A 27243-nucleotide genomic window follows, 5' to 3' on the forward strand; every position below is an offset into this window, starting at 1 on the left:
TAAGCGTGATAACATGGAGTAGTTTTTTCAAATAAGACACCCTGTTTACAATCAAATTAAGCGTAAAATTCTGCATCTAGTCCTGTGTCTTCTTTTCTCATAAATTGTGACGTTGCCAAGCTGGAACGAAAAATATGAAAATTTGACAAAAATTGGTGCACTATAAATGCTGCCTAGTAAACTTTATTAGTGAGAAGTAACTAAACTTGTTTGGTAAGTACGAAGGTAAAGGATGGCTGAAATCTCTGAACAGAGTAAAAGTTTCGTTTGAGGTTTGGGGTATTTTTTAGATAAGCATTATTTCAGGAGATTTAAATAAGCAAAAACTTTTTTTTAATTGAACAACTGAATGTATACTCTAAAATTGAAAACCTCCTTAATTCTATTCTTCATGTCTTCGTCAGTAGTCGCCGGTGTTATGTACACTTGTTCTTTGACATAACCCCAACCAAAAAAATCCATTTTTGTAAGGTCCGGTGAACGAGGTGGCCATTTATGGGGTCCTCCTCTACGTATCCATCGTCCGGGAAATTAATTGTTTAGATGTGTATTGATCAGTTGAGTATTAACTATTAACAGTTCCATCAATGAAATATGGGCCTATGACATGATTCCCAATTTTTCCACCCCATACATTTCATGACCACCTTGACTGATATTCCGTTTACAATGCGGTTGATCTGTTGCATAATAATGGAATATGTGTCTATTAACAAACCCATTTTCATGAAATGTTGCTTCATTGGCAAATAATACAAAATTAAAAAAATCTCTGTTCTGCTAAATTTGCTCTTGAGCCCATTCACAAAAGATTAACCGCTTTTCATAATCATAATCCAATAGTTCCTGCATTCGCCGAATACGGTAAGATGCATTTTGATCTAAGATAGAATTTTTTTAGCGCCAGTACGACTTATTTCGGATTGTTTTAATATTTCCCGTGTCGAGATATGAGGTTCTTCCGTTTTTTAACTTTTAACATTACGGTCATCTCGTTGTCCTGTGACATTGCATTCTTCAACCTTTCTTCGTAAGCTACACTACCAGCTCTGGTAAATCGTAAAATAAATCGTAAAGCAAATTTAATTTTCCAATGTCTCTTTTCGTGGATATCTTCTATCTGGAAATTTCTGTTGATAAATCCTTTGTGCGAATAAACAGTTCTTATCACTGGCACCCAGTACAAAAATCATATCTGTCATTTCTTGTATCAGAAAATTCATGATCTTAATTGCCTCCTAGTTCTTCGTAATACATCTAGATAAAAACTAATCACTCTGACTTAAACTGTGATAATGTCAAATTCACAGGTTAATTGATAAAACTATGGATATTTTCATTGTATTTGTTGGTAAGATGATGTTTGCTTAATTTAGTTTTGTAGATACCCTATTTATTTTATTACAGTTTTTAAAGATATAAAATTACTGGTTTGATTTTGTCACAAAAACTAGAAGTATTTTAAACGTCACATTCAGTGTTTACTTGTTAAAAAGATGATTGTTTTGAAATCATAAACTAAAAATGTAATTTTCTTAAAAACAGTCAATTTTAGAGTATACATTTGGATGTTCTATTTAAAAAATGAAGTTTTTGCTTATCGAAATATCCTGAATTAATACTTATTTAAAAAACACCCCGAACCCCAAACGAAAATTCTACTCTATTCAGACATTTCAGCCATCCTTTACCTTCGTACTTACCAAACAAGTATCTTAAGTAAGTTATTGTACTTCCACACACTAATGGGCCACCCTGTATACGTATCTGTTTTACAAAACTTGACTTTTCGAAATTGCAATAAAGAATTTTTGTACGTCCGTTATAATATTCACGTTTTTTTCCCAATTTTAACGGGAACAACTAGTTTGACTTTGAGCAACATTGTAAATGTTCTTGAACTCTTCAAATGTTGCTAATTCAAGTACCAATAGTAATGTAACTTCTTCTTCACTTCAAATTAATAATGCTCACAGTTGTTTTTTCAATATTACTATTACAAAACAAGAATTGTTTTGTCGAATTTTTTTAAGTCTACGTACGTAGAAAAATTAAAGTAAAGTAAAGTAACTTTTTTCCACTCGTAGGAATTGCCTCGGAACGGTGAAACCGTCCTATTCGTGGAAAAAGTATTATTTTACTCAGTTGCTGCATAAATAACTATTCTATTGCTACGAATTTTTATATCGCATAATCTTAAATGGTACCAATTAAAATCCTGCCTCAATATTTTTTCACTGGAAACCGCTCAGATAATGGTGATATTTGAAAATACTTTGGTATAATTCTTGTCACATTTTATCATAAGGTAAACCTTACAATTCATAATAATCATCCTATTCATCTTCTTCTTCTTCTTCTTATGTTAGGACTAGGTCCTATATTTTCAAGGGTTTGCCAGGAGTAGTTGGGATGCTGGACGAGCTTTCATACCACCTTATAGGTGGTCATCCAGGATGTTGAGTTGTGTCTGGTTTCTTTTCCTTTGCACATCCTATTCATACCATATATAAACCTGTAGTTTCCAGAATTTTAATATAAACGATAATTTATAATCCATTCTATTTCCAATAAATTGAAAGATGGCTGGCTAGTTCTCAAACTAAAAACGTGTAACCTTGTGGAGTTTATGCAGTCCAGAACCACTATTAATGCAGCTGTTTATTACGAAACGTTACAACGTTCGTGGAGAACCATTCCTAAAAAACAAACAAGAATTTTTACTTCGGCAATAGTGTTAGTCCATGTAATCACTAATCGACACTTTGCTGGTGCAAATGCTTTAGTAGTGGCTAAAAATTTGGTTAATGTTACTTACACCAAACGGAAAAGGACCTGTCCAACTGTAATACTAAACGGGCATCTTCTGCAGCAAAAAGAGAGTACAAAATACCTTGGAATATATTACACTATATACTACTAGCCTGGAGTACACATATATTAAACAAGAGAAAGCAATTGGGTCTAAAACTCACCAAACTATACTGGTTAATAGGTTGAAAATCCCAACTAATACTCAATAACAAGGTATTAATATACGAATTCTCACTAAAACCTATTTGGAGCATTCAACTCAAATATAGCAATTCTGGAAAGATTTTAGTCAAAAATATTATTGTAAATGCTCCATGTACCCAACAGAATTATTTCTTGTGACCTTCAAATTAGGTCAACTGAAAAAGAAATATCTCACTTAACCAAGAGATATCTCACTTAACCAAGAAATATTCTCACCGCTTTGAAACCCACCCAATCGCATTGACGCAACCTCTAATGAAACCTTCCACCCAGCGAAGGCTTAGAAGACATCTTCTGTATGATCTGCTTGATAGATTTGAGTGTCATGGTGATGTGTTGTGTAGTTATCCCTCGATCAAACTAAAATAAGAGAATACTGTAAACAAATCGATTGTGTAATTAGCGCTTTATACTCATATTTATTTTAAAAATATAGTTACAAACGACAGATATTAAGTAATAGATCATACAGTATTGACCATTGTTCCAAATCAGTAAATTCTTCATATATCTCACAATAATTTCAAACAATCGTTTCTTAAATTCTAATATAAACAAATCCCTGCAAGCTAAGTTCAAACTGCGATGCAGTGAAGAGATATTTTTACGAGTTTATTTTAGTGGCGATAAAATATTTCCATTTGGCTTGGAAAAACGAATTGAGCATAAAATATTATGACTCACTGATATCGATATTTCTTATCCTTGCATCAGACAAATACACGACATATAGTGTTATTACAGATCTAATAATAGATTAATTTGTTTATTCACAGTACGACAATGTATGTGCATAAAACTAGACTCGAATTATTTTTAGCTAAACAAACAATTTTATTGAGAAATTAATATCAAATTAATCACTTGATATTCTTATATACAACATATAGATGGTGAGTCATCTTATTCATTCTAAAGTTAATTTATCGAAGAAAAATGGTAAACCAAAATAATGATCAATACGTGAACATTTTGTCCAAATTAGAGGTACCATAATAAGAAACTGCGTGGTAGAAGCGAGCGCTACATCGCCACAGAAGCCGCTAGATCAGGTATAGTACAGAGACAGCATCGTACTATCATGCTGCAATGAGATTGTTTGTATTTGTCTGTTGCGTAAATTTTTTAAATATGTAAATATTTAACGACTATAAGGACTTGCCGTATTTCAAAAAATCAACATCTTATAATTTATTGGAGGTCGTGAATAGAAAAATTGAAATTTGGTACCATATGTAGTGACCTCAGTACTCAACAATGGCGTTCCGATTTGGGCTGCCTGAAGAGTGGCTTTCCGCACGGTGTCTAAAGAAGCCTTGTCGTTATTGACGAAATGCTGCCTATAATGTTACTTGTTGAAGAGAAAAGTATCTTCTATCGGTGAAAAGGCTCTACGGAATCAACGCAAGCAGAACTCACGAACGGAAAACAGTCTACAATAATGGCAGTTCCTCGGGAAATGGTCGATGGACAAGTGGATACCTAGATAAACCGTGAAAATTGCGAGATCAATTATTACCAGACACATATGATATTAAGGTATGAGTGCTTTCGGGGACACCTGTATCGTTTTAAGTACGACAATATTGGAAAATTTTGTAAAAGCAGGGATCAAGGACCTGATGTAAGAATATGATAACACACACACACAGAGTCGTCAAATACAAAACTGGAATTGGTCCAAAAGAGTATCGAGTCACCGGATAGTATCTCAAGGATCGGTACTAAGACCACTTCTCTAGAACATCATGTACGATGGTTTGCTCCTTCTGAATCTACCAACACCTGTCACACTGGGACACAAAATGGAAGCGGCTCAAATAACTAGCAAAAAGAAACTCGAGATAATCAAATTGCGCGTAGGAAGACTCAGCACCAAATCAAATATCTGGGTGTAACAATTAATACTCGGCTTAGTTTTAAACAACAGACAAAAAACGCTGCGTAATATAGGAGGACACACCATCGATTGAGGGATGCAAGGAGGTAATAAAGAAGAAAGAGCAAATTAGCTAATGCCTGGCGGTTATTTCTATGAGAGATTACAGGTCCATAGAGATATAAGCGGAGTAGGTTCTAGTATATGTGAACTGTACACTTCTGTCGGCACTGGTCGGCAAAGTAGGCTTTCCACTTTACCACCGGAAATAAAAACACACGCACACACACAACTGGAAAAAATACCGTTCTACAAAGGCTTGGCTTCAACATTATTATGGTCTTTAGGAGAATGTCATATCATAACGTCCAAAGAAGGTTACTACAAAGGAAAATTGAAAAAATTAGTATATAATACGACGACCACTGTCATGATCGTAACTCAATTTTGTGTATGGGGCCAGATATACGGTGACACAACGCATACGCATGATGCTGACTTCAATCTTAGTTTAATGTAATTTTCTACTGATTTGGAGAGCGTTTAGAGATTATAAGACTTTGAGAAAAACTATTATTTATGAATTTATCAGAAAATTTCATTACAATAAATTCTTCACAACAGATGCTGGAGATATATAGAACAGCATTGATACATTAATATTTTCATTATTGCCATGTATTAATGGGAATATCAATTTCAATATATTATTTAAGCCTGATAGCCAGATGTTACTCACTTTAAAAATTGAAGTACTATAAAGAAATTATGTATAGTCATAGTTTAAAGATTGCTTTAAGAGCCTTGAAAAGTTGCCAGATTATGCATTCGTTTATTTTGACAATAAATTTAAGATTTGATACTTTCGAATAAATTAATAAATCAAAACATAAAAGTCAATGGTGCCACATATTTAACGTTACAACGTAATCAAAAATCCTCATACCTAACGCCTACATTCAAATTACTTTAGACAGTTGTTGTTATCTTCTACTGATTCATCTTCTGGAGAAACTTTACTTCTAAAATATATTAATAGTTAATGGTTTCTCTTGACGACCATATTTTTGACAATTCCACCTAATTCAAGCTTTTTTATCTGCTATAGCAATTGCATTTGTTTTTACAAACATTAATTGTGCCATCAGATAACGATGGAAAAATGAATGAAGCAGTAACCGTTCCTAAAAATCCTCTCCGTAGGTCACAGATCGAAAAAAGACAAAACTTCTGTAATGGAGGAACTGAATAAATTCCTAAATAATTCCATTTTACCCTTATCAAAGTAGGGAATGGATAATATTAAAATATTCCTTCAGTCAGGAATCAGATGATTACAATGGAGTTTATAATGAAAGTACCTCTCACCAGAGCAAGGCATCTAGATCCTTTACGTGTCAAGTGAATTTTTCAAATTTATAGAGAATATCTTTCCCCATGTCATTTCAACTTCTTACTTCTTCTAAACTAAAAAAGAGAATGGCGTCTGCACCATACCATAATACGTATTATAGTATATTTTGAACTATACATGGGTCTATGTTCATTGAATCAATCCTATCTGAATTGGTAGAGCTTGAGATAAAAAACTGCTGTACCTGACGAAGTTGTTCTAGATTGTAAGCAGATTTTAGCACCATTAAAGATGTTCAATTTATTAACCACGCGTTTTCTGTCATTAATTGATGGGTTTGGTTATTTTGGTGAAGGTGGATTCTTTCGAATGTGGAGGTAGCCTGATCTGATGCTTTGAGCAAGAGAAGACCCCCACGAATGATGCACTTCAGCCTTTCTGGGAGACTGGCAGATATATGTGCAGGGTTGGCAAGGCCGACCATAGGCAATAACTGAAGCCTTAGAATTGATTGGCTGCTCTTAAAATGCTCCAGAGAGGACAAGCTGTGGTACCAAATAAGTTTTTTTTAGCTGGGACACAGTAAGGCGGAGTTTAATTTGTGGCACCGCGTGAGGGCTCTACCTCTTGAAAGGGGGGTATTATGGAGAGAGAAAAGCAAGACTGAAGGGCAATGAAGAATAGTATTAGTGATGACAATGATGACAATCTGTAGCAAATTTTGGGAAAGCGAGTTAGAAACCTATCAGTGACAAAAGCTTACAAGAAATAGGTTTTTGTTAATAATGAATAATATTTAATTATCTTTTTTTGACAGTTTTTCTACAAATAACCTAGAAATCAACCAATTTTAATATCAAATTGAAAATCTTCATATTTAACAAAATTCTAAGACGAAATCTGAGTGCCTTTTCTTGCTGTTGAGTTTCTAAATAAAATGTTTTTTGCTTTTCTCAACATAGCAGTACATGCGGTTAGCTTTATAAAACTACACATATGGATATCTTTGTAATTCTTTATTATTATGGGAATATGTGAAAGTCTTTCACATTTTTCAATCTGATAAAAACATTTTTCAATAAAGTCACCATAGAAATTGTCTATGATAGAACAGATAAAAAAGTCGCGGTGTATTTGACCACTGCATAAAAGTAACGGCTTTCTTTCAAGTATTTTGTACTTATTCATCTCACTTGCAAGCTATTGATAGTAAAGGACGAATCTTCAAGAAATTATATTGGGCGTCTTTTGAGTGTCTTTCAGATACTTAATTATTTTTGCGATATTACAATTATTGTTAAGTAGAATAATCATATTGTCTGTTGGGATTTTTATTTGGTTATATTCGTTGACACGTAGACCATTTGCTGTCTTTTCAAATAGTAAAAACATTTTTTATAGTTCCTATTTTGGTCTGGTTATGAGCACTATGAAATCTGCATATGCTCGGATTTGCCTTTTCTTGGGATCCTAATCCACTATCCCTGGAAATTAACTCTAATAGGAAATTGAAAAACACTGTTGATCACGGGTCAAAGCATTTTTTAGTTTCGAATTTTTCTGATAAGCTTCCTTTTATGGTTGCTATGTTTTCGGTTTTATTTAATGTCATTTTCACTAATCGTATTAATTTCTTTGGTATTTCAAGTTTTGATAGAGCTTGATACAGGTTCCAGTATTGAATCACATGCTTGTTTAAAGTAAACAATTAATATCTTTACATTCTATCCCTGCTCATAACTGTCAGTTATGTTAATTACTTTCCAAGTAATTTGGGAGCTATTGGCGAGTAGCAAGGTGAACTTTATAAAAAAGCGCTATCAGGGTCGCTTTAATACCAACAAGATGGCGGGAATACTGTTAATCACCAAGAACTCAATCTCTGGGATTTAAATTATCTAATCATAACAGAACTATGGAAATCAAACAAGAAACAAAAAAACTAGGGAACATTTGAATTCCATTCATTAAAGTTGAAAACATTTCCTTACACAACTTCGATCTTTGTTATTTTTGAAGAAATTTCAAAGACAGTAACCTCATCCGGGTAAAATGCGGATTTATTGGATAAAAGTTTTTCTGATGTGGAAGTTCTTGTAGGCAAAGGTTACGATTTCTTCCGCTATCGTGGTGTAAATCAGTAATTCAATTATCTTGTTCATCAAGTCTGACTATGCATAAATGAGCTGACGCATTTAGCTTTTCTTGACTTAATATCTATCATACATTGTCTTTGAGAGAAAATAAAGAAAAGCTCCTTTTTCCTTGAAAATTTCACCTAGTATTTTTCGTGTAAACAATAAAGTAAGAAAAAATTAATTTGACGCCCCTTGAAATACGCCACCTTAGGTTTCAGCCTACTTAGCTTGCTGGTGAATCCACCACTGCCATATTGATTAATTAACATTTATAAAATCACCACATATGTACTATGAAATGTTCAGAACAATCAAATGAATATTTTATTAAAATCCTAAACAAGATTTTAAAAATGTACTTAGTACCATCGAGGAATAAAAGGAAGGGCCCACAAGAAGTGCACTTTTGAAGACGATATTATGTCAATACCATGAAATAATAATTTCATTCTCATAAACTTTTTTCCCAACCTTTGGGTAAAAACACAACAAAAAAGTTTATAAGAATAGATGATGAGAAAGAGAAAACTGGAAAAAATTTAAAATGTTTCAGGATACTCGCTGGAGTGCTTATTACGAGTCAGTAAAAGTTGTAATAGAAAACATAAAGACAATTGTGAGTAGTTTGGTATATATTCAAGATCCAACAAAAGCAAATCTAGATATAAGATCAGGAGCAAACCTGCTCATGCCAGCTGTTTGACATTCTACCTTTCTAACCTATATGTAATTCTGGCCCTCTATACTGGAGGAAGTAAATTTAGTTCAACAATATTTGTAGTCTCTAAAAATGACTCTGGATACAGGAATCACCAAACTAAACGCCTTGAACGATTGTAGACTGTAACTTTTGGCATAAAAAAATGCAACGACATGGACATCAACATCGAGAAACGAGGAAGAAGGAAGATAAAAAGAACGATGCTGGGTGAATGAGCTCATGATACTGGATTATCAGCTCAAGGCGAAATACGTCCGTCAATGTTTGAATGCATAAACCGATTTATACAAGAATGGTCGTCACGATACGAGGCCATAAAGTAAAGCAATAATATTTTCCAAATTATTGAAACCTAGTTTATGCTAGAAGCTTCAAATTACGCTCTGGTTGTAGCAGTTGACAATCTGATTCAAATTAATGGTGAATTTAACAAGGAGTAAGTTTTCCAAGAAATAAAAAGGTATGTAAGAGCCACCGATACGAGTATGGACGTTGCTGCCAAATGGAGAGCCCAAGAAATCCTTCAATTTATAATAAAATGGGACTTGAGTGAATCGTTACCCTGTATATCGCAATACTTTTTGACCATTTGCATCCTGCTTGCATGATGCAAGAGTAGTTTTTCGAAACTCAAAGTGATTAAAAATTACCTTCGATCTAAAATGGGTCAAGAACGACTGGCTGTGTTTTCAATAAAAAGAAAATTTTCAAAAGAAATCGATTTCACAGAAGTTATTGAGGATTTCAGTTAATTGAAGGTACGAAAACACATATAACACGCTACAAAAAATACAAAAAACTATCTGTGATTTATTTTATCTAACTTTTTTATCTCCGATCGATTCGTAATTTATTTTCTCCACTAATATCCATTCCATATTGTAGGTATATATGTTTATTTAGCCTAAATAATTTAAGTCGAATTCAAATTTCAATTGTCAGATTTTAACGAACTTAATATAAACACTTATTTATACATACAAATGTGAACTGAAGAAAAAGCTTGTAAAACCACATTTTTCAAAGCTGGGGGGCTTAGTCCGCCACTGATTGTTAAAACATTTTTCAACACAATAAAATACCATAGTCCGTGAGCTGGCAATCTCAAAAGATCTGTGATCGCGGAATTGCGAAATTTTCATGCTAAATGCACTCGGTAAGCGTCGATTTATTTAGCCGAAAGTATTAAAAAAAATAATTATTTTAAAAAAAGCAGAAATGTTCTCCCGTCATCGCCGATTTCGATAAAAAACGGTCTATTCGATAGGAAATTTTGTGAATTAAAGAAAAAAAACGGCTTACAAATATTTTCCAGTCGGAAGGGGCCTGCTTACCTATTTAAAGAGTGTGATTGGGAGATAAAATTTCCCCATCATTTCGAAAAATTTTTTTTAATTCGTTTATTTTTTTGTAAATTTTAAAAATATCGTGGTATGGCAATAAAACTTCAATTACATCGTTTCACTCTGTAATAAGCATCCATATAACAATAAATAATGTTATTTATACCTTAAATTTGAAGTTGTAAAACGATAAATAGAATCAAAGGAAATATAGGAAGTTTTTTTTAGTTCATTTTTATTTCAGTTGATTAATATATCTTAATCAATTTATTTATTTAATATAATACAATAAACAATTGTTTATGCTAAAGCAAAACATCTAAACTATCATCATCACAATTGTAATGTTTTTCATCCTGTGAAACGTCACATTCTTCATTATTTTTGTGTGACTTAGAATATCTTCAACTTTTAATGGTGCCGCTGGGCCGTTATACCGAATTGGTTCGAGTTTATGATTTTCCGTAAAATGCCATCCATATTCGGTTGGATCATATGAACCATATAATTTATTGATACAAAATGAAGAGTATCAAAATACTTTTCAGCATTTAACGGATGCACAAGACATTAATAATAAAGAAAAAACAGATATAACACAAATATTTACGAGCGAAATGTACCAAATAGTCATGTAACTGCTACAAAATTTGAATTATTTTTGAAATTCTGTGCAAGTACAAGTGACAAAGAAGAATTTTATTAAGACATGAAGAATTTCAATTCTAGTAACATTCCGCCGTACTGTAAAGCCTTATCACAAAAAATTTTACGCACAATATGCATTTCATATGATCCAACCGAGTATTTTGAGATTTCCGGCTCGGACTACCAGTTTCGCAAGCAATTTCCATAGTCGCAAAATGTTTCAATCACCACCTAATAATAAAAACTTACAGTATTTACAGTACAATGATCAAAATTGATTTTGGCATCAATTTGACATGGTGTTAAAATCACTCATTTTTGTTGTTGTTGTGCCATATTAATTGAGTTTTTCATAACAAAACAATCATTGGACAATTCAAATTCCAAAAATGTAAATAAGTGGTATTAATAATAGTGTTTATGTTCCGTTAATACTCCTATTGATTTAAAATGTCGTAACCACAACTAACAATAATATAACATAAAATTCCGTATGGGGTTATTGACCCCATATTTAACAATTTTTTTGTTAACACTAAACATTAATACGGATCGCTACAATCTATAATTAATAATACACTTCAGGCGTGTTTTATATAATATTATATTACATTTAATACAATAAAAAACGTTGAAAACGTCGTGCTCTATGTTATTAAAACCACATTATTAAAGTAGTTAGAATCTATTTGTTACAACCACGAGAATAAAAATCAGCTACAACTCAAAATAGTGTTATATATCAAATTGTTTAGCCATTGACCTTTATTACGTTTTATCGTTTGAGTTAAATTTAAAATGTAAAACGAGTTATTTGGTTTCCATTTTCTATACACAATAAATCATAATTTCTTATGCATTGATTTTAAGTGCGAATATAAATACTTGGTACAAGGAGGTTTCATCAATTTGTGTAAATATTTTGCACGGAAAACCTTAGGCTTAGAACGTGAAGATTTGAACCAAAAACCTTGAGTGGAACAGCGCTATAATATGAGATACAGGCCCGGCTGATATCATTTTTTTTGACTGCAAAGTATTTATGCCTAGATTTGTCATTAAATCTTCAAAGTTACTCAACTTATGCCCTTCTTAAGTAGTATGCCTCTTATCTGTTAGTGAAAAATCTGCTTGGAAGTAATTTAAAATGGTTGTGAGAAATTTTTTCGGAAATAAGATTTATTGAAAATTTTTTAAAAGATGGACACATGTCATTAAAAATTCATTTTCTGCATTCGCACCTAAATTGCTTACTTCAAAAATTAGGAAGTATGATTGATGCACAATGGACACTTTTTCGCCAAAATTTGAAGGTTTTCGAACTAATTAAATAGGTGTAAAAAAGCAAAAATCAGTCACTTCTAATTTTTCAGTTAATAAATGTTCCTTAATCCAGACGTTACAGAGTTATTTTATTATTTTTTATTGTTAATTCTTCCTAAATAAATAAAAAAATAACAACTTTCAGTTGCTGTACGAAAACCGTGTAAAGTAATGTCATTTAACTGAAAATATCGCTAATACTTTTAATTTGAACAACCCCTTAATATACTTCAATTGAAGATTAGGAATATTCAAAAGATTTTTTTATTCAGGATAACGTGAAACACCCTACGGAATACTAATATACAGGGTGTTCCTAAATTCATGCGAAAAAATTCAGGTGTTTCCCATAACGAAATTTCCTCAGCCCATCCCTAGCCCACCATTAGAATTGAGTTTTTTTTTCTAAACTTTCAGTAATGTTAGAAACTTGAAATTCTGTAATTTTTGAGTATTCTCAAAGGACTAACTACGGAAATTTTTTCAATATTTCTGTTACATCATACGGGGGTGAAATTAGCAGTCCTTATTTTATTTCATATTAAAACCTTTTCATTTAAGAATGAAATTTTATAAGATGAAATTATAACTTAAAATCCTTGTTTCATTAAAAAATATTTTGTATTATAAAAATAAATACCATAATTCATAATTTTTTAATAAAATCAGGGAAAAACAGTAAAGACATAAAATGTAACACGATTCATAACCAATGCTGAAAATGCGCAAGTACACGAAAATTACAGAATTTCAAGTTCTAGCTCTATTGAAATTTTCGGAAAATTTAAAAATTCAATTTTAGTCATCACCTTTTAAGGGTGTTAACTCGGAAAGGGCTGGGCTGATTACAGGAAAAACTTATCTTAATTTCATACGAGCAATCACGACCTGAATTTAGTCGCATGAATTTAGAAGCACCCTGTATAACTTGTAGTAGAAGCAATCGAAATTCTAGTAAAGACAAGGATGCGGTGATCATATATTTTTCTTAATTTTCGAAAATAACGATTTTTCGTTATATTAATTGGATTTGTTACCGTCACTTTCTTCAATTGACGACGACCCGCTGAAATTACTCAATCAATTGGGAGTAAATATGAGATTATTAAAAAAATATCATTTATATTGTTATTCGAGAGGGTCACATTGCTTAAATTCATCTCTTTGTTACGCACCAATGTCTTTTCCAATTACATCCAGATCAATGTACCTATAATGAATACAATGAACTTTCCAACAACAAAAAAATTGTTGTATAATCTTGTTTGAGACTGCAAACTTAAATCTACGTATTGTTGTGTATATCAAAAACAAGCCTACACAATTTATCTTTGTCTGTTGATCTCTAGTTGGAAGGAAAAAAATTGATTCGACGTTATTTAAATTTATATAAGAGGGAATCTAGAATTACTAGTATTTTCTTGTTTCCTAAGTTGTTGAACAAACGTTATTCTATCGTCTACTATTGCTACTAATAAGTAGTTTTTGTTAAGAAAGGACAAAATTACTTATACAATTGAAAAAACTATATTTTTAGTTAAAAGCAATTATATTTTTATATAATTGGGTTTTGTTTTGAATAATAGGATAAGGTAGATCACCTATAACTTGGTTGCGGATCCTAAGACATATTTTATCAGTAATTTCACGAAATTTTAGGGGTCCACTCTATTTTTGGTCACTTAGAATTGATCTTTTCAACGCTTTGAACAAAAATGGGACTCGACTTTGAAAAGCAAAATTTCAACAGTTCTTTGGATGATCAAAAGTGGAAAAATCATAAAACTTAAACGATCATTTTGAAAAAAAAAACCAAAAACTTAAGATCATATTATTAATCGTATTCATTGAAAAGAAAGAAATTTTTGTACAATAATTAAATCATTGTGAAAATCGGGCAACGTTACTATAAAAAAAGAAAAGAAATCCTAAATTAACCTAACCTTATACCACATTATTCGAAAAAAGTACTAGTACTAGACATAAAAATAGTGGTGAAATAATAAAAATTCCTGGAAAGCCAAATATTGGTGGAAGGCTGAGGTTTACCATTACAAACCCTCTTAAAAATTCTCATCGATGATATGTGTACTACAAAATTTATTTGGGGTCAAAGGCAAAAATTGAGGTTTTTTGGCTTATTCTCGAAAACGGTGATTTATATCAAGAAGAACCTTTGACCAAAGTTGTATATCTCAAAATTCTCTACAATAATGGTCTTCATAATTTTTTTTCTAAGAGTTACCATTCCTGAAATATCGCGATTCTAAGAGCCACATTACACATGATATGCACATAAACCACGTGGGCACTTAAAACTAGTATAAATACTTGACTCTTTTATATATATTATACTTATCTGAAAACGTTTATTCAAATGATAGTCAGTCCCTAACTGAATCCCCTCTATTCACGTGGCTTTAAAAACATCTGACTATTCTATTGTCAAGTACAAATTAGCAGCTGCAAATATTCCAGTGAAACAAGTCAAAATGATTGAGCCGATCCTGGCACAAGAATAAATTATTTTCCTAATAAACGGTATATGGTTGGTTTTGATTTGATTTGTACAATCCGAAAATAAATTTTAAGTAACTTGTACCCCTCCAGAAAACGAAAAAAAAAACTCGAAAATAATAAGTTTTCTTAAAAAAAAAGTACAAGCAGTTATCTTTTAATTTGTATCATTCGAGAATATCAATTTTTCTATTTGTACCCTTCGCAAAATTTGAGAAAAATTAAATCATAGATAAATATACGATTTTTAGGAAATGGTAAATCAAATTAAAAGCCGTTTATTTAGAAAATAATTTATTATCGTACCAGGATCAGCTTGATCTCAAAATGACGCAGATGTCCTCATAATTGAAACAGCAATAAAAAACTTTAATTTAACAAACCCAACAATTTTAGTTAATGAAGATGTAGATTTGTTAATATTAGTTACTGCAAGGACTTCAATGGTGAAAATTATTTATTTTCTGGAAGCTGAAGGGGCTCAACAGCAAATAGAAATGTATTTATTCTTCAAAAAGTGTATCTGCTTATCTCAAATGCCAAAAGCAAATTTGATTTTTACATGCGATAATCAAGAAATTGATCCACACCTCAACCAATAATTTCTTTTTACTGTTTATGTACTTATTTGCATTGATAAATACCGATACTTAACTTTTGTGAAAAATACTTGCAACAAAAAACAAGTACAACTATCATGTCTTCCTTCAACATCGGCATCTGCTATTCAAACATGGCTAGGCAATCCACTGAAACCAGAAGATTGGGGTTGGTAATTGATACATAAGACTCTGGAACCGATTGAAACTTTACTACAACCTGTTTTAGAAAAACTCATCAGCATTATTTTTTGACATTGCCAAAGAGGTTGTAGTGTCAAATGTGACTGTAAAAAAGTCTTGCTTTGTTGCTTTTTTCTCCAGCTAGCACCAATTGTCAAAGTTAGTCTTGCTCAAATGTCCAGTTGAGTACAATAAAGGAAGATTCCAGTGATTTTAATGAAGAGACCAATGAACTCAGCCATATTTGAACAATCTATGAACATCCAGCAAAAGGAGAGGGAAGAGAAGAAATCGAAAAAGACATGACTGTAGAAGTAGACTTTCAAGAGTATGAATCTGATTGACGGGCATTGTTAAGCCGAGTTTACACGTATCAAGTAGCTAAAGCAAGTCACTAAAGCCAGTAACTAAAATTTAAATCCGAGTGTCTACATTTTGATAAGTATTCCGGTTTAGTTGTCATTTATTAAACATGGCTGACAAAATACGTGGATTAATATGACATTGTATCTTGGACATATGTGGTGAATTATCAGAAACACATGCAGAAGAAATGAAGGAAAATAAAAATAAGCGTTGTTGGGTACGAAAATGGATGAGTCGAATAGATGTATATGGTGCATCGCCTTTCGCGATATTTTTCTACAAATTTTAATGTTGTCACTTCACTCCAACGATACATTTTAACAAGCTATCAAATCAAATAAAAATAATCCCCTCATTCAGTACTAATAAACTAGACTAAATCAACCTGTCTCGTTTAGTCTACGATTTAGTTGCCGGAAAGCAGTTGTGGGAGAAACAACTTGCTCAAGTAAATAGAAATGGTTTATATTCAATTGACTAAACAGTTTACTAAATTAGGTACTTGCGCAAGTACTAAACCAAGTTGTTTTCATCATACAAGTAACTAAATTTACCTACTTGATTTAGTAACTTGCTTTAGCTACTTGATACGTGTAAGCTCGGCTTTACACAGAGTCATAGTTCATGAACCAACGGCAAAAAACAATAAAACTGTAGATTTCTGTTAATCAACGTCGATTTTCATGAAAATTTGGATTTAAGTTGTACTTATTACCTTATTTACGCTGTGCCGAAGGTGCCTTTCATTTTTTTGAGGCTGAAAAACTACCCATTAACGTTAAATATTCAAAATTTTTGGATTATAGCATGTATTTAAGTAAAATAGATTATAAATGAATTATTTGTACATCTCTTGATATTATCAAACAACCCTCCACCCTCTTAGGTTAGTAATATTGATAGCTTATCACTTATAATAATCTTGATTTTCCTTTCCCCCTTTTACGAACTCTTTCCTGAGCAGAATCGGGCTTTTTATATTTTGGGGAGTATAAACTAGACCTTATTGCAAAAAAAATTAAAATCTCAGATTTTATGCATGTTTCAGGCAAAATGAGGTTTAAATGTATTATTCTGTTTCGTTTTTCGTCAGTATTTTTAAGAAGGGTTACTTTTAAATATTTTAACCCTTATGAAACCCACCCTCAATAACCAAAAATTTAAAAATTGCAGTTAAAATATTTTCACAAAAATAATAGAAAAAATTTTTAAAGTTAATCAAATTTTTCACTTTGAAAATAATATAAAAAGCAATTTTGAATAATTATATTTCATCATCACTAATATCTTTTTCCCCTTCTCGTTCTTGCCAGCTATTATTCGATTGTAAGCTCCACGTTTCTCTCTTTTTCCAATGCTCCAAAATTCGTGCTCAAAAATGGTTTTAAAGAAAACCAGTTGGTTTTTCGACAATAACTCGCTCAATTTTCAAGCTAGAAACATTTTTGTAAAAGCTTTTTATAGGGGATTTTAAGTACTTCAACTTATATATATATATATATATATATATATATATATATATATATATATATATATATATATATACATATATATATATCCATTACAACTTTTTCAACCACTGGTTTCGATCAGGGTGCAGCTCAAATTGGTTGCATAAGCCATATTTGGTACGTGAATACAAACTTTGAACTAATTCATATCTGAATTATTTCCTCATAACATGCATAAGTTTTGGTTTATTTAAGAAAAATTCATTTTTTTCCGAGATTATGTAAATGCAGTGTTCAAATTAATCAATTAATATTTCAGTTCAATAAAATAAGCATTCAAAACCGGTGAACGCACATAGATCATATCAATAATACATGAACAGAGTTAATTGCAAGTGGATTAAGATTAATTTTAATTAGGGTGGTAATGGTTAGGTTATAATTAAAAGAACAAAAGAAGAAATCTTATTTTTGTTATAAATCAGTCAACTCTTATGCAAAAGACCTTTGACAGTGCTCATTTTGTAAGTTTTTCAATTTCAAGTTATTTGAGATTAAAGGTTTCCAATATCGGAGTTTCCCAAAAATAGTGGAAACTTTCAAAGTTATTCATGAAAAACGATATAAAATATACGTTTTTTCAATGAAAAATCGTTAATAACTCTAAAAAGACTTTATGGAATAAAAGTTGCTTAGAATTGGTTTATCGACCTACGAGATTATTTTGATGAAATAAATTTTCATTTCCTATGCAAATAAATACTACCTCCATACCAATTTTCAAGAAAATCTATCTTGATACCTGTCTTATCATTGATTGTGAACCACAATAAATTCCAAAATCATTTTAATTCTTTTAAATTAATGCTTCACACATTTCCCTTATATTCTAAAAGACTTATTTTCCTTTTTTTTTTTCAGACAATGGTACACCTGCGAACCACAGTTACGACGATCGAATAATAAATTGCCCAACAGTCTCATAATTTCAACTGTAATCTGGTCTGAATTTAATGTATCACGGGAACTCAATTGATACCGTTTCCTGTTAATATCAGCAAGTTTTTATTTACTATCGGATCTGCTAGAAAAACTTAGACAACATGATGCTATTGGTAGTTTTTATCGCATTTTTATCAGGTTAGTTCTACGTATTGTATCGTACCGTTAAATCAATGATTCAATTGTTCCCGATTTATAAAGGTAGTGTGATAATTCTGATAATCAATTGGAAATTGATGTAAAAAGAGAAGATCTTTTATGTGCTTGTATCAATTGACGTTATTATCACTGTTAGATAAGCGAAATATATACTCTATGTTATAGTATCAAGTTGAAAAAATTCTTATTCACGAGTATTTGACATTCTTACTGAATTATATTACAACTCCTTCCTATAGACCAGGATCCAAGCTGAACTAAGACCAATAGACATGATTTTTGGTATACGAGCAGTTTATGAACACTAATTTAGAAAAAAAAAAACATTGTTGATTTGCATATGAACAAACTTGAAGAACGTGAAAATTTGCACCAAAAAGAGCTTTACATATTTTTCGAAAGACGCTTCCTTCACCAGATAATGAATGACAGAATGTTGAGAGGACTTATTTCTAGATTAACATCTACATAACCTTTTTATATTAAGAATCGTTAAGCTCCTCAAAATAATGGATGTGTGAGCTGGTGCATTGTCTTGAAGAAACAACACTTTCTTCTAGGTTAAATGCGGTCGTTTTTGCTTGATTTCTTTGCCTAAACGTTGTAATAAGTTCGCATAATACTCGCCGTTAATAGTTTTTCCCTTTTTCATAATAGTCAATGGAAATTATCCCACACGCATCCCAAAAAACCGATTTCATAAGCTGGCTTGCAGATGGAATGGTCTTTGCCTTCTTTGGAGCCGGCTCTCCCTTTTCAGTCCATTGTTTTGATTATTCTTTTGTTTCGGGTGTGAAGTGATGAGCTCACGTTTCATCCATGGTTATAGAACTTTATCAGCTTTATTTTCGTGATACTTTGCCAGACACTCGATGGAAATGTTGTTATTGTTCCATTGTGAACAAACGCGCCATCCATCTTGCGCACAGCTTTCTCATGTCCAAATTTTCACTTTTTGAAATGCCTACTAAGCCTGCTAGCTCGCGCACTTTCAGTGAACGATAATCTATTACAGCTTTGTGGATTTTATTCAACATTCCTGGAATCGTCACCACATTTGATCGACCATTACGATGCTGGTCTTCGCAGATCGTACGGCCTCTTTAAACTCTGCCGCCCAATATTTTACTGTTGATAAAGAAGGATCAATCTCACCCAGAGTAGAATATAGTTCAACTTTTATATTGGTTGGGCTAAGGCCTTTTGAATAAAAGTATAAAGATGAGCAATTTTTTCCATGTTTACAAATTCACTGAATACGTTCACTACTGATTGTTGTCAAACAAATACCAAGCAAAGTGGCATCTTCAAACTTGAAAAATATGCTGTACAGATTTTTTACTTTTAATACAGTGATTTTTTTCAAACAACCACCGCCTTCTCTAGGTCAAGGCAGGTACTTCTGAGATCATCCTCATAACTTTCTTGATAGACCTTCGCTTTTTTTTCTATTGTTGATGTTGGTGAATCTTAGGGAATCCACAAAACTCCTATGGTGGATATCATAAAACGGTTTAATATTTTTTCACTAATCGTATGTGACCTTCAAGGATTAACAATTCTTTCACATGAAATGATCATGTAAAATTATATTTACAGTTGCAAATTTAACACCACGACATGCCTCAATTGCTTGCTAAGTATATTTTGAATCTTCTTGGTCCGGAGCTTCCACCTCGTTAGATTATTATCTATTCACATCCATAATGAAATTCTTACGTGGGAAAACTTTTTAATCCAAAGGAGATGTTGAAAATGTAGAGTGACAAGGTCTCAAAGAGTTTATCAAACGTAGAATACGATGTGGTTCAAATAGTATCAAAAGTCAAAAAAAAAACTATCGAATATAAGCGTTTGGAATTATTTTATAAATTCATTTTTCACTTTTCGGATAATAATTATAAATATAAATTATAATAAAACTGACAAAGTTACTTACTGCAATTTGATAGAAGTTTTTCAAGTTTTATTCTAGTCTAATTTTTTGAGTTATGACTCTATTTGAGGGGGAGGTGGGATTTAATAAACAAAATAATCATTGGAAACCGACATTATTTATAAGACTCCTTCATATTATTAAATTATGTATCGAACAGTGAATTGTAAATAAAAATATGAATACATCCAATTAATTCAAATATAGATAGAGTTAAGTAGAAGATTGCTTCTATGTATATTGCTACCCTTATAGAGAAACAAGAGATACAGGAAAAGCAATTAGTTGTAGGTTATCTTCCTGACAAGCTTGTCAATGTTACGTTCTTCCCTTGATTTTTTATGCCCTTTAATCTGTTTCATTGTCACTGCATTGGTGGTGGATACTTTTGAGGTTATAAGGGATGGTAAAACACAGTTACTTTGGAACTATCCTACATAGAAACTCTATTTTTTTAATGGTTTATCTATTTTTACATCCACCTGATAAAATCTTGATAAATCCTCTCGTTATACTCGTTATAATCATGAAATTAGTTTATTAAAACCTTTTAATGATATTTATTGAGCATCTTTAGGTTAAGAATGTCTATTTTATCTTGATTATTTCCATCCAGTAAAACCTAACCAAGCTTGGTGTCAAGACTGGGCCATGCTCAAATGCCAGAGCTGGACCAAGCTTAAATTCCTGGGCTGGGCCAACCTCAACTGCCAGGACAGGAATCCAAGACTTATTCATTACATAACTTTTTCTTCTTTATCTTTATTAATTTTGAATTCAATATGATTCATTTGATTTTAAAAATAAGCAATCATAAATTTTTATATTTAATCTTACTTTTACTGTAATTAAGAACATAATAATATCGGTTAATAAAAATATTCACTAACTCTAAATCTACAAATTATGATTATTAAACGCTTTTAGATTGCACAAGTCTGTACCACTATCATTAACATCACTCACAGAGCTGATGTTCAAACTTAAATTATTTAAGCTTTGCTCATTCACAACTGAGTTAGTGATGAAAAAGAGACACTGAATAAACTAGAGATCAGATTGATCAGACTCATAATAGTAAAAGTATCGCTGCCGATGGGGTGTTGGGCGAAAATAGTCGAACTACGCCGTATGTGAGCCGGCAGCCAAAGCTTGCGTCCCCAATAAACGGCCAAGGCTGGGTTAACTAGGATTGGTCCAACCTTGGCCCAAGCCTGGGTTGTCAATAAATAGCCAAGGATGGAATACCCAGCCTTGGCCTGAGCTTAGGTAATCAGTGGTATGGCCGAAGCTGAGTTAAGTAGCCTATATATACAGGTACGCCGAAGCTAGGCTTCCCAGGACTGGCCCAGGCTTGGCCCCTTTGTCAACTCTAGAGTTTCCTGTATGGGAGGGTGATAGTTGATAAATATTCAAACTGGATTGAATAATCATATTATTCTACAGCATTCTACCCTCATTTCTTCGTCTTCGTCTTTGTCAAAATTCCATTGTCTTTAACGGTTTTTATGAAAAATCTACTTTGTTGAACAAGAATATGTGATCGAAGATTGTGGAAAAATTGTTGGAAAAGACCTATTTTGATTTTATTGGATAAAAATGAGAGTACTAAGGATCCGAATTGAGTTTGTAAATCGTATTTGCAATATTGTGAGATTAAAATAAAGTAAAAGTAGTGCCTTTAATTGAGACATCGTCTATTTGGCAAGAACCACGAAACCGTCTCGAAGACTGTTATTATTGTAGCGTGTACGTAAACGCTAAAAATCGAGCTAAATGGCAGTATTCAACTACTGTGGTCTCCTGACCCTTAGATTTCATCATAAAATAATGCTTATTTTGAAGGTATGTTAAATCAGCTAAAGTACATTTCAGAATAACTTAGCCAGAAATTTCATTCATTCATCTTACATTAGGTGTCAATCAGTAGATAAATCCATATTTTTATTGAAGAGAAAGAAAAATTATAAGCTACTGGTCAGTTGTTCAGCATCATTTGAAGAAGAGAGTATTATTTAATGTACTCGATTGATAGAGAGAAGCATTTTTGCTCTTAGTTTCATAGACAATATTTGGTTTCGCCATATACTGCAATTATTTTCATTGTCGTTCAAACTAATTCTGTAAATAGATTCATTTCTATTATTAAACAGTGTTATGTTATACTATAACGATTGAAGTATTAGACAATTAATTTATTTAACCTCATTTTAATTGTTAATGTGTTTTTTATTAAGGCAAAATATATCTATTGAGAATAATATTACAAACATATCTTTCACATGCAGATCCAATTCGCCATCTATTACATTAAGTGGGAATTGTTAGAGGCCAAATTCAATAAAACGAAACGATATATTTCATTTGTGATGTCATATTAATAACTCGAGCATCGGAACTAGAATGAACTATAAAATAGTAAACGTGAGAACGTCTATAAAATTCTCAGCAGTGTTATCATATCTACCATCGTAAAAAATCGTGTAATACGTATGTGGACTTAATAAATAGAATACGGCGCTATACACCTACAGTTATAGTAGTGGAGCTAGTACGAAACAGATTCTGGCATCTTCTTAATACTTTTTTAAGAAATAAATCTAGAGAAGACTTTTCAAATTCCACGAGATTCTGAACTGAAGTAGATCGAAGTATCATTTCGAAAAGTTCGATGCGACAAAAAGGCTTGAGTATTAATTGAGAATTCATAAGTAAATCAACATTTTTATTTAGAATGTTAGAAATTTTTATAGCAGTGTCAGTCATATGTAGCAGACTAAATTAATGAACAGATTATCTAGTAATTCAACTCTATGAAGAAAATAGAATACCAAAATAATAAGATAAAGTTAAAACATGTTTCCAAAACACACATAAATCAACTCCCAGAAATTATCTATCATCGTTTCTATGTATTGTACCAGTTTCGTATCAAAATTCTTCATGGTCCTTCGAGCCGTATCACGTAAAATATTATCTGAGTTTCTGAGATATATCAATGGAAACTATTTACGAATCGATAGTCTGTTTAAAGTTTCTGAAGTTCTAAAACATATTCTTCACTCCATCTGGTTCGAAAAATTAAGAAATTGTATTAACTTGCTCTTAGGTACATGTCAGAAGTGTATACCAGTGCGATCTTCTTTGTTATAATTTGCGAGGGTCTCTTTGAGAATAAATCTGGATGGGATTGTATGATTTCTGGCGCAGCTTGAATTCTAACTATTAGATGTTGTTCAGATTTGATGATTGTTTCGTACACTAAGGACTTCATACAGCCCCCATATAAAAAATCTAGAGAATTTCAGTCAGGTAATTTTGGAGGCCAACAATTGCGTCCCCTCCGACCAATCTTTTTTTCTCTGAAACGTCTGTTTAAGTAATTTCTTGCCGCTGCAGCAAAATGAACAGACGCCCCATAGTGTTGAAACCATATGTGTTGTCTAATATTCAACGGTAGATTCCATGTGATTATTGGAAATATGATTAGTCACGTTGGTATTGTTCCGGAGTCTTACGTAAATAGAGAGAGAGAGAGAGAGAGAGAGAGAGAGAGAGAGAGAGAAATGCTATATTATTAAAGAATTCCAACAATTTGTAGACAAAATCATGTAAAAACTAAAAACCAAACATTAAAATAACTAAATAAAAATACAAATAAAATAAAATTTCAATATATAGAAGGATGGCAGAATGAGTAACGAAATAGTTAATAGTAATAGGTAATTATTTATATAGCAAAATTAAACCAGTATGCAGCATGCCCAGCATTATTAGGATAGAATTCGTTTACAGGGTAGAAGGCACTTTCCAGTAAATGTGCCCTCAAATTATTGCGAAATGCGCGAAAAGATTATATCGATTTGATTTCAATTGGCAAGTGATTGTGCATTTTTTTGTATTGTAAAATATTGAGCCCTTAACTAATTCTGAACGTGGAGTAGATAGGTAAAGGTCATGCTCCGAGTTCCTAAATGGATAGCCGTGCAACATCCTTTCTGAAATTGGAGAAGCGTTCTTACGAACTAGGCAAACGGAATCAAAATTAAATAAGGAAGGAAGAGTCAGAATTTTTAATCCTTTAAAGAAGTCCCTGTAGTGAAACCTGCTGTTTAGTCTGCATTCTATTGGCTTGCAAGCTAACAGCGTTGTATCAACCCTTACAAGCTGACTTCTGTTGGTAAAGTATGACTTGAATCATGCGAGACATGTTCCCCTGAAAATGTAGTACTGCAATTTTCTTGATTAAAATACAATGTTTAACACAATCGAAAGCCTTAGAAAAAATTACAAAAAGTTGTTGCAGTGGAGTTATGGCTGTTTAGGCTAAATTAGACATTATTTAGGAATGAGAATATATCATCATTTGTATATTTGTTATTTAAAAAGCAAATTGATAGATAGTAAGTAATTTATATTTAAACAGAAATGAAGTCTATTTTCAATCAATCTGTTTATGATCTTTGATAACATGGGAAGGAGTGCAAATGGGCGATAATTCAATAAATGATTTTTATCTCCTCCTTTATGCAGAGTTATAATTACAGCCGTCTTAAGGCAATTGGGATTGAGAAAAGTGCTATTTTGACATGAAACGTTAATTAAAGTGGTAAGATGATTTAATGTGCTATCGAGCAAACTCGAAAACATTTTTAATATAAGTCCATCAGTTCCAGATGAGTATTTATTTTTCATGTCATTAATTGTACTGCGAAGCTCTGATAAAACTACGGGCATGAAGAAGAAACTGTGTAAGTTAGCATTAGCATCAGTGTATTATGCTCTATGAAGAAGCCTTATTTCTCGGATCAGTCACAATGGACGATGTTTCATTAAGAGAATTCGCGCGTCTCCTACTATAATAAATATAATTGACAGCTTTTATTATCTTAGGAAAAATTTTTCTGTATAGTTCAATGTAATTTTTGAAGAAGACACTATCCGAGAATTTTTTCAGGTGAGATAAAGATCACATGCTCTTTGCAGATATACGTAAACCTTCAGTGGAGCAAGGTCTAGTTAGTGTTTTTATGAATCTAGAAATATAGAAGTCCACATTACCAGAGAGCATGTTTTTTCCGAAAAGATACGGCTTGCGAGAAACATTTATAGTATTGGATTTTATCATAAAGATTGTTAACACTAATTTATGATCGGAGAGATCTATATTGAAAACAGTGCAGTCGGTGGATTCTGCATCATATAGGACATAGTCGATAGTACTAGAACTGGTCTTAGTTATTCTGGTTGGTGCCGTTATACGCATGACCATACCAAAATAACCAAAAATTGACTGAAGACATTCTTGACCAGCACACAAACTGGAATAATCAATATTGAGATCGCCACAAAGAATTAGTTTGCTTTTGTTGTTTGTGGACATGATCATAGTACCTTCATGAGATAATTTAGTTCTATTGAATCTGGCTACTGTGGTATAGTTTTTGACAAGAACAGGCTCATTATTATTTAACCAATGTTCAATGATTGCAACAATTTCTGGAAAATTAAACTCCTTTAGTAAAATATACAGATCAGTATTTTATAAATCTAATTCTTGGTGTAGGTCAAGTATGACGCACCTTTCCACCTTTAGCTCCTCATCTATAACTAATCGCGAGTGACATAATTAAATAAAAATGTCAATTGTTATAGAAAACCAATCCATAAATCTTCAAGGACCTAATTCGTTTATTCAAGGGTCAAATGGGTCGCACTGACCTCATTGTATTATAGAGAGAATGTTAGAACTTTAAAACTTTAAAAATAATTGTTATTTGTATTCAGCTTATATGACCGAAGCATGACTAAACATAGTTTTTATGATATGAATAATAACGTAATAAAAATAAATTAAATTTTTATTAACATTATGCGTTGAATTGTTTATGTATGGAAATAGGTTAAGCTACAAATCTTTGAATATTAGTATACACACTCTGGGTTTTATTGAACGCCTTAATTATTTCACAAACTACTTTGTATGATTGTTGAGAAAATTGATTCAAGTGTAATAAGAAAAAAAAACTGAAATTAATCAGTTATACCATTGGTACATGAAAAAAATTCGAATTCAAATGGCAGCAGCAGAAGGATTTCAACTATGAGTTTGCATTGAATGATTAGAGATTCGATTATTCAAGATTTATTGGTATTTTTAAATGTGTATGTGTTTTTAATACGTTGAGCTCCAGTGCAGTCTATATGCGTTCCTATGAACTGTGCGTTGTATTTTATTTCAAACCTTCTACACGGCTCAAGGGAACGTGTCTTAATATATTTTAAAGTTTGGTTGCACCGTTCTTGGTCCATTTGATTTTTTGTGCTTGATCTGCAACTCCATTGCAAAACAAAAAACCTTACTTTTCATATTTATTTTTCTTTTCCTTCAACATAATTCAAATAATATTTGTTTGAAATTTTTTAAAGGATAAAAAAGCAAACAAAAATGATTTTTCCATGCTGCAAGTAGGGTGTACCTTCAAAGAAATATAAAAACATGAAAATATTTATTTCGAATAAGTGCAAAATATTATGCTTTTGTGTACCATCCATAGGACCATTTTGAGCCCTGAGGAAAGTCTTAGCGCCAAACTTTTCCTCAGG

At 32.0% G+C, this 27243-nt stretch overlaps 1 protein-coding gene across 1 annotated transcript in view; it reads left to right on the forward strand.

Moving 5' to 3' along the window:
- Positions 1-27243, forward strand: part of LOC130446557 (uncharacterized) — a 118835-nt gene that overhangs the window by 80595 nt on the left and 10997 nt on the right. Inside the window, exon 2 of the mRNA XM_056782891.1 lies at positions 18462-18680. Coding sequence (XP_056638869.1) covers positions 18644-18680 — 37 coding nt within the window. The 5' untranslated portion in view covers positions 18462-18643. The remainder of the gene's footprint in view (positions 1-18461; positions 18681-27243) is intronic.

The sequence above is a fragment of the Diorhabda sublineata genome, chromosome 7 (genome assembly GCF_026230105.1).
Source record: "Diorhabda sublineata isolate icDioSubl1.1 chromosome 7, icDioSubl1.1, whole genome shotgun sequence".
NCBI classification, from domain to species: Eukaryota; Metazoa; Arthropoda; class Insecta; order Coleoptera; family Chrysomelidae; genus Diorhabda; species Diorhabda sublineata.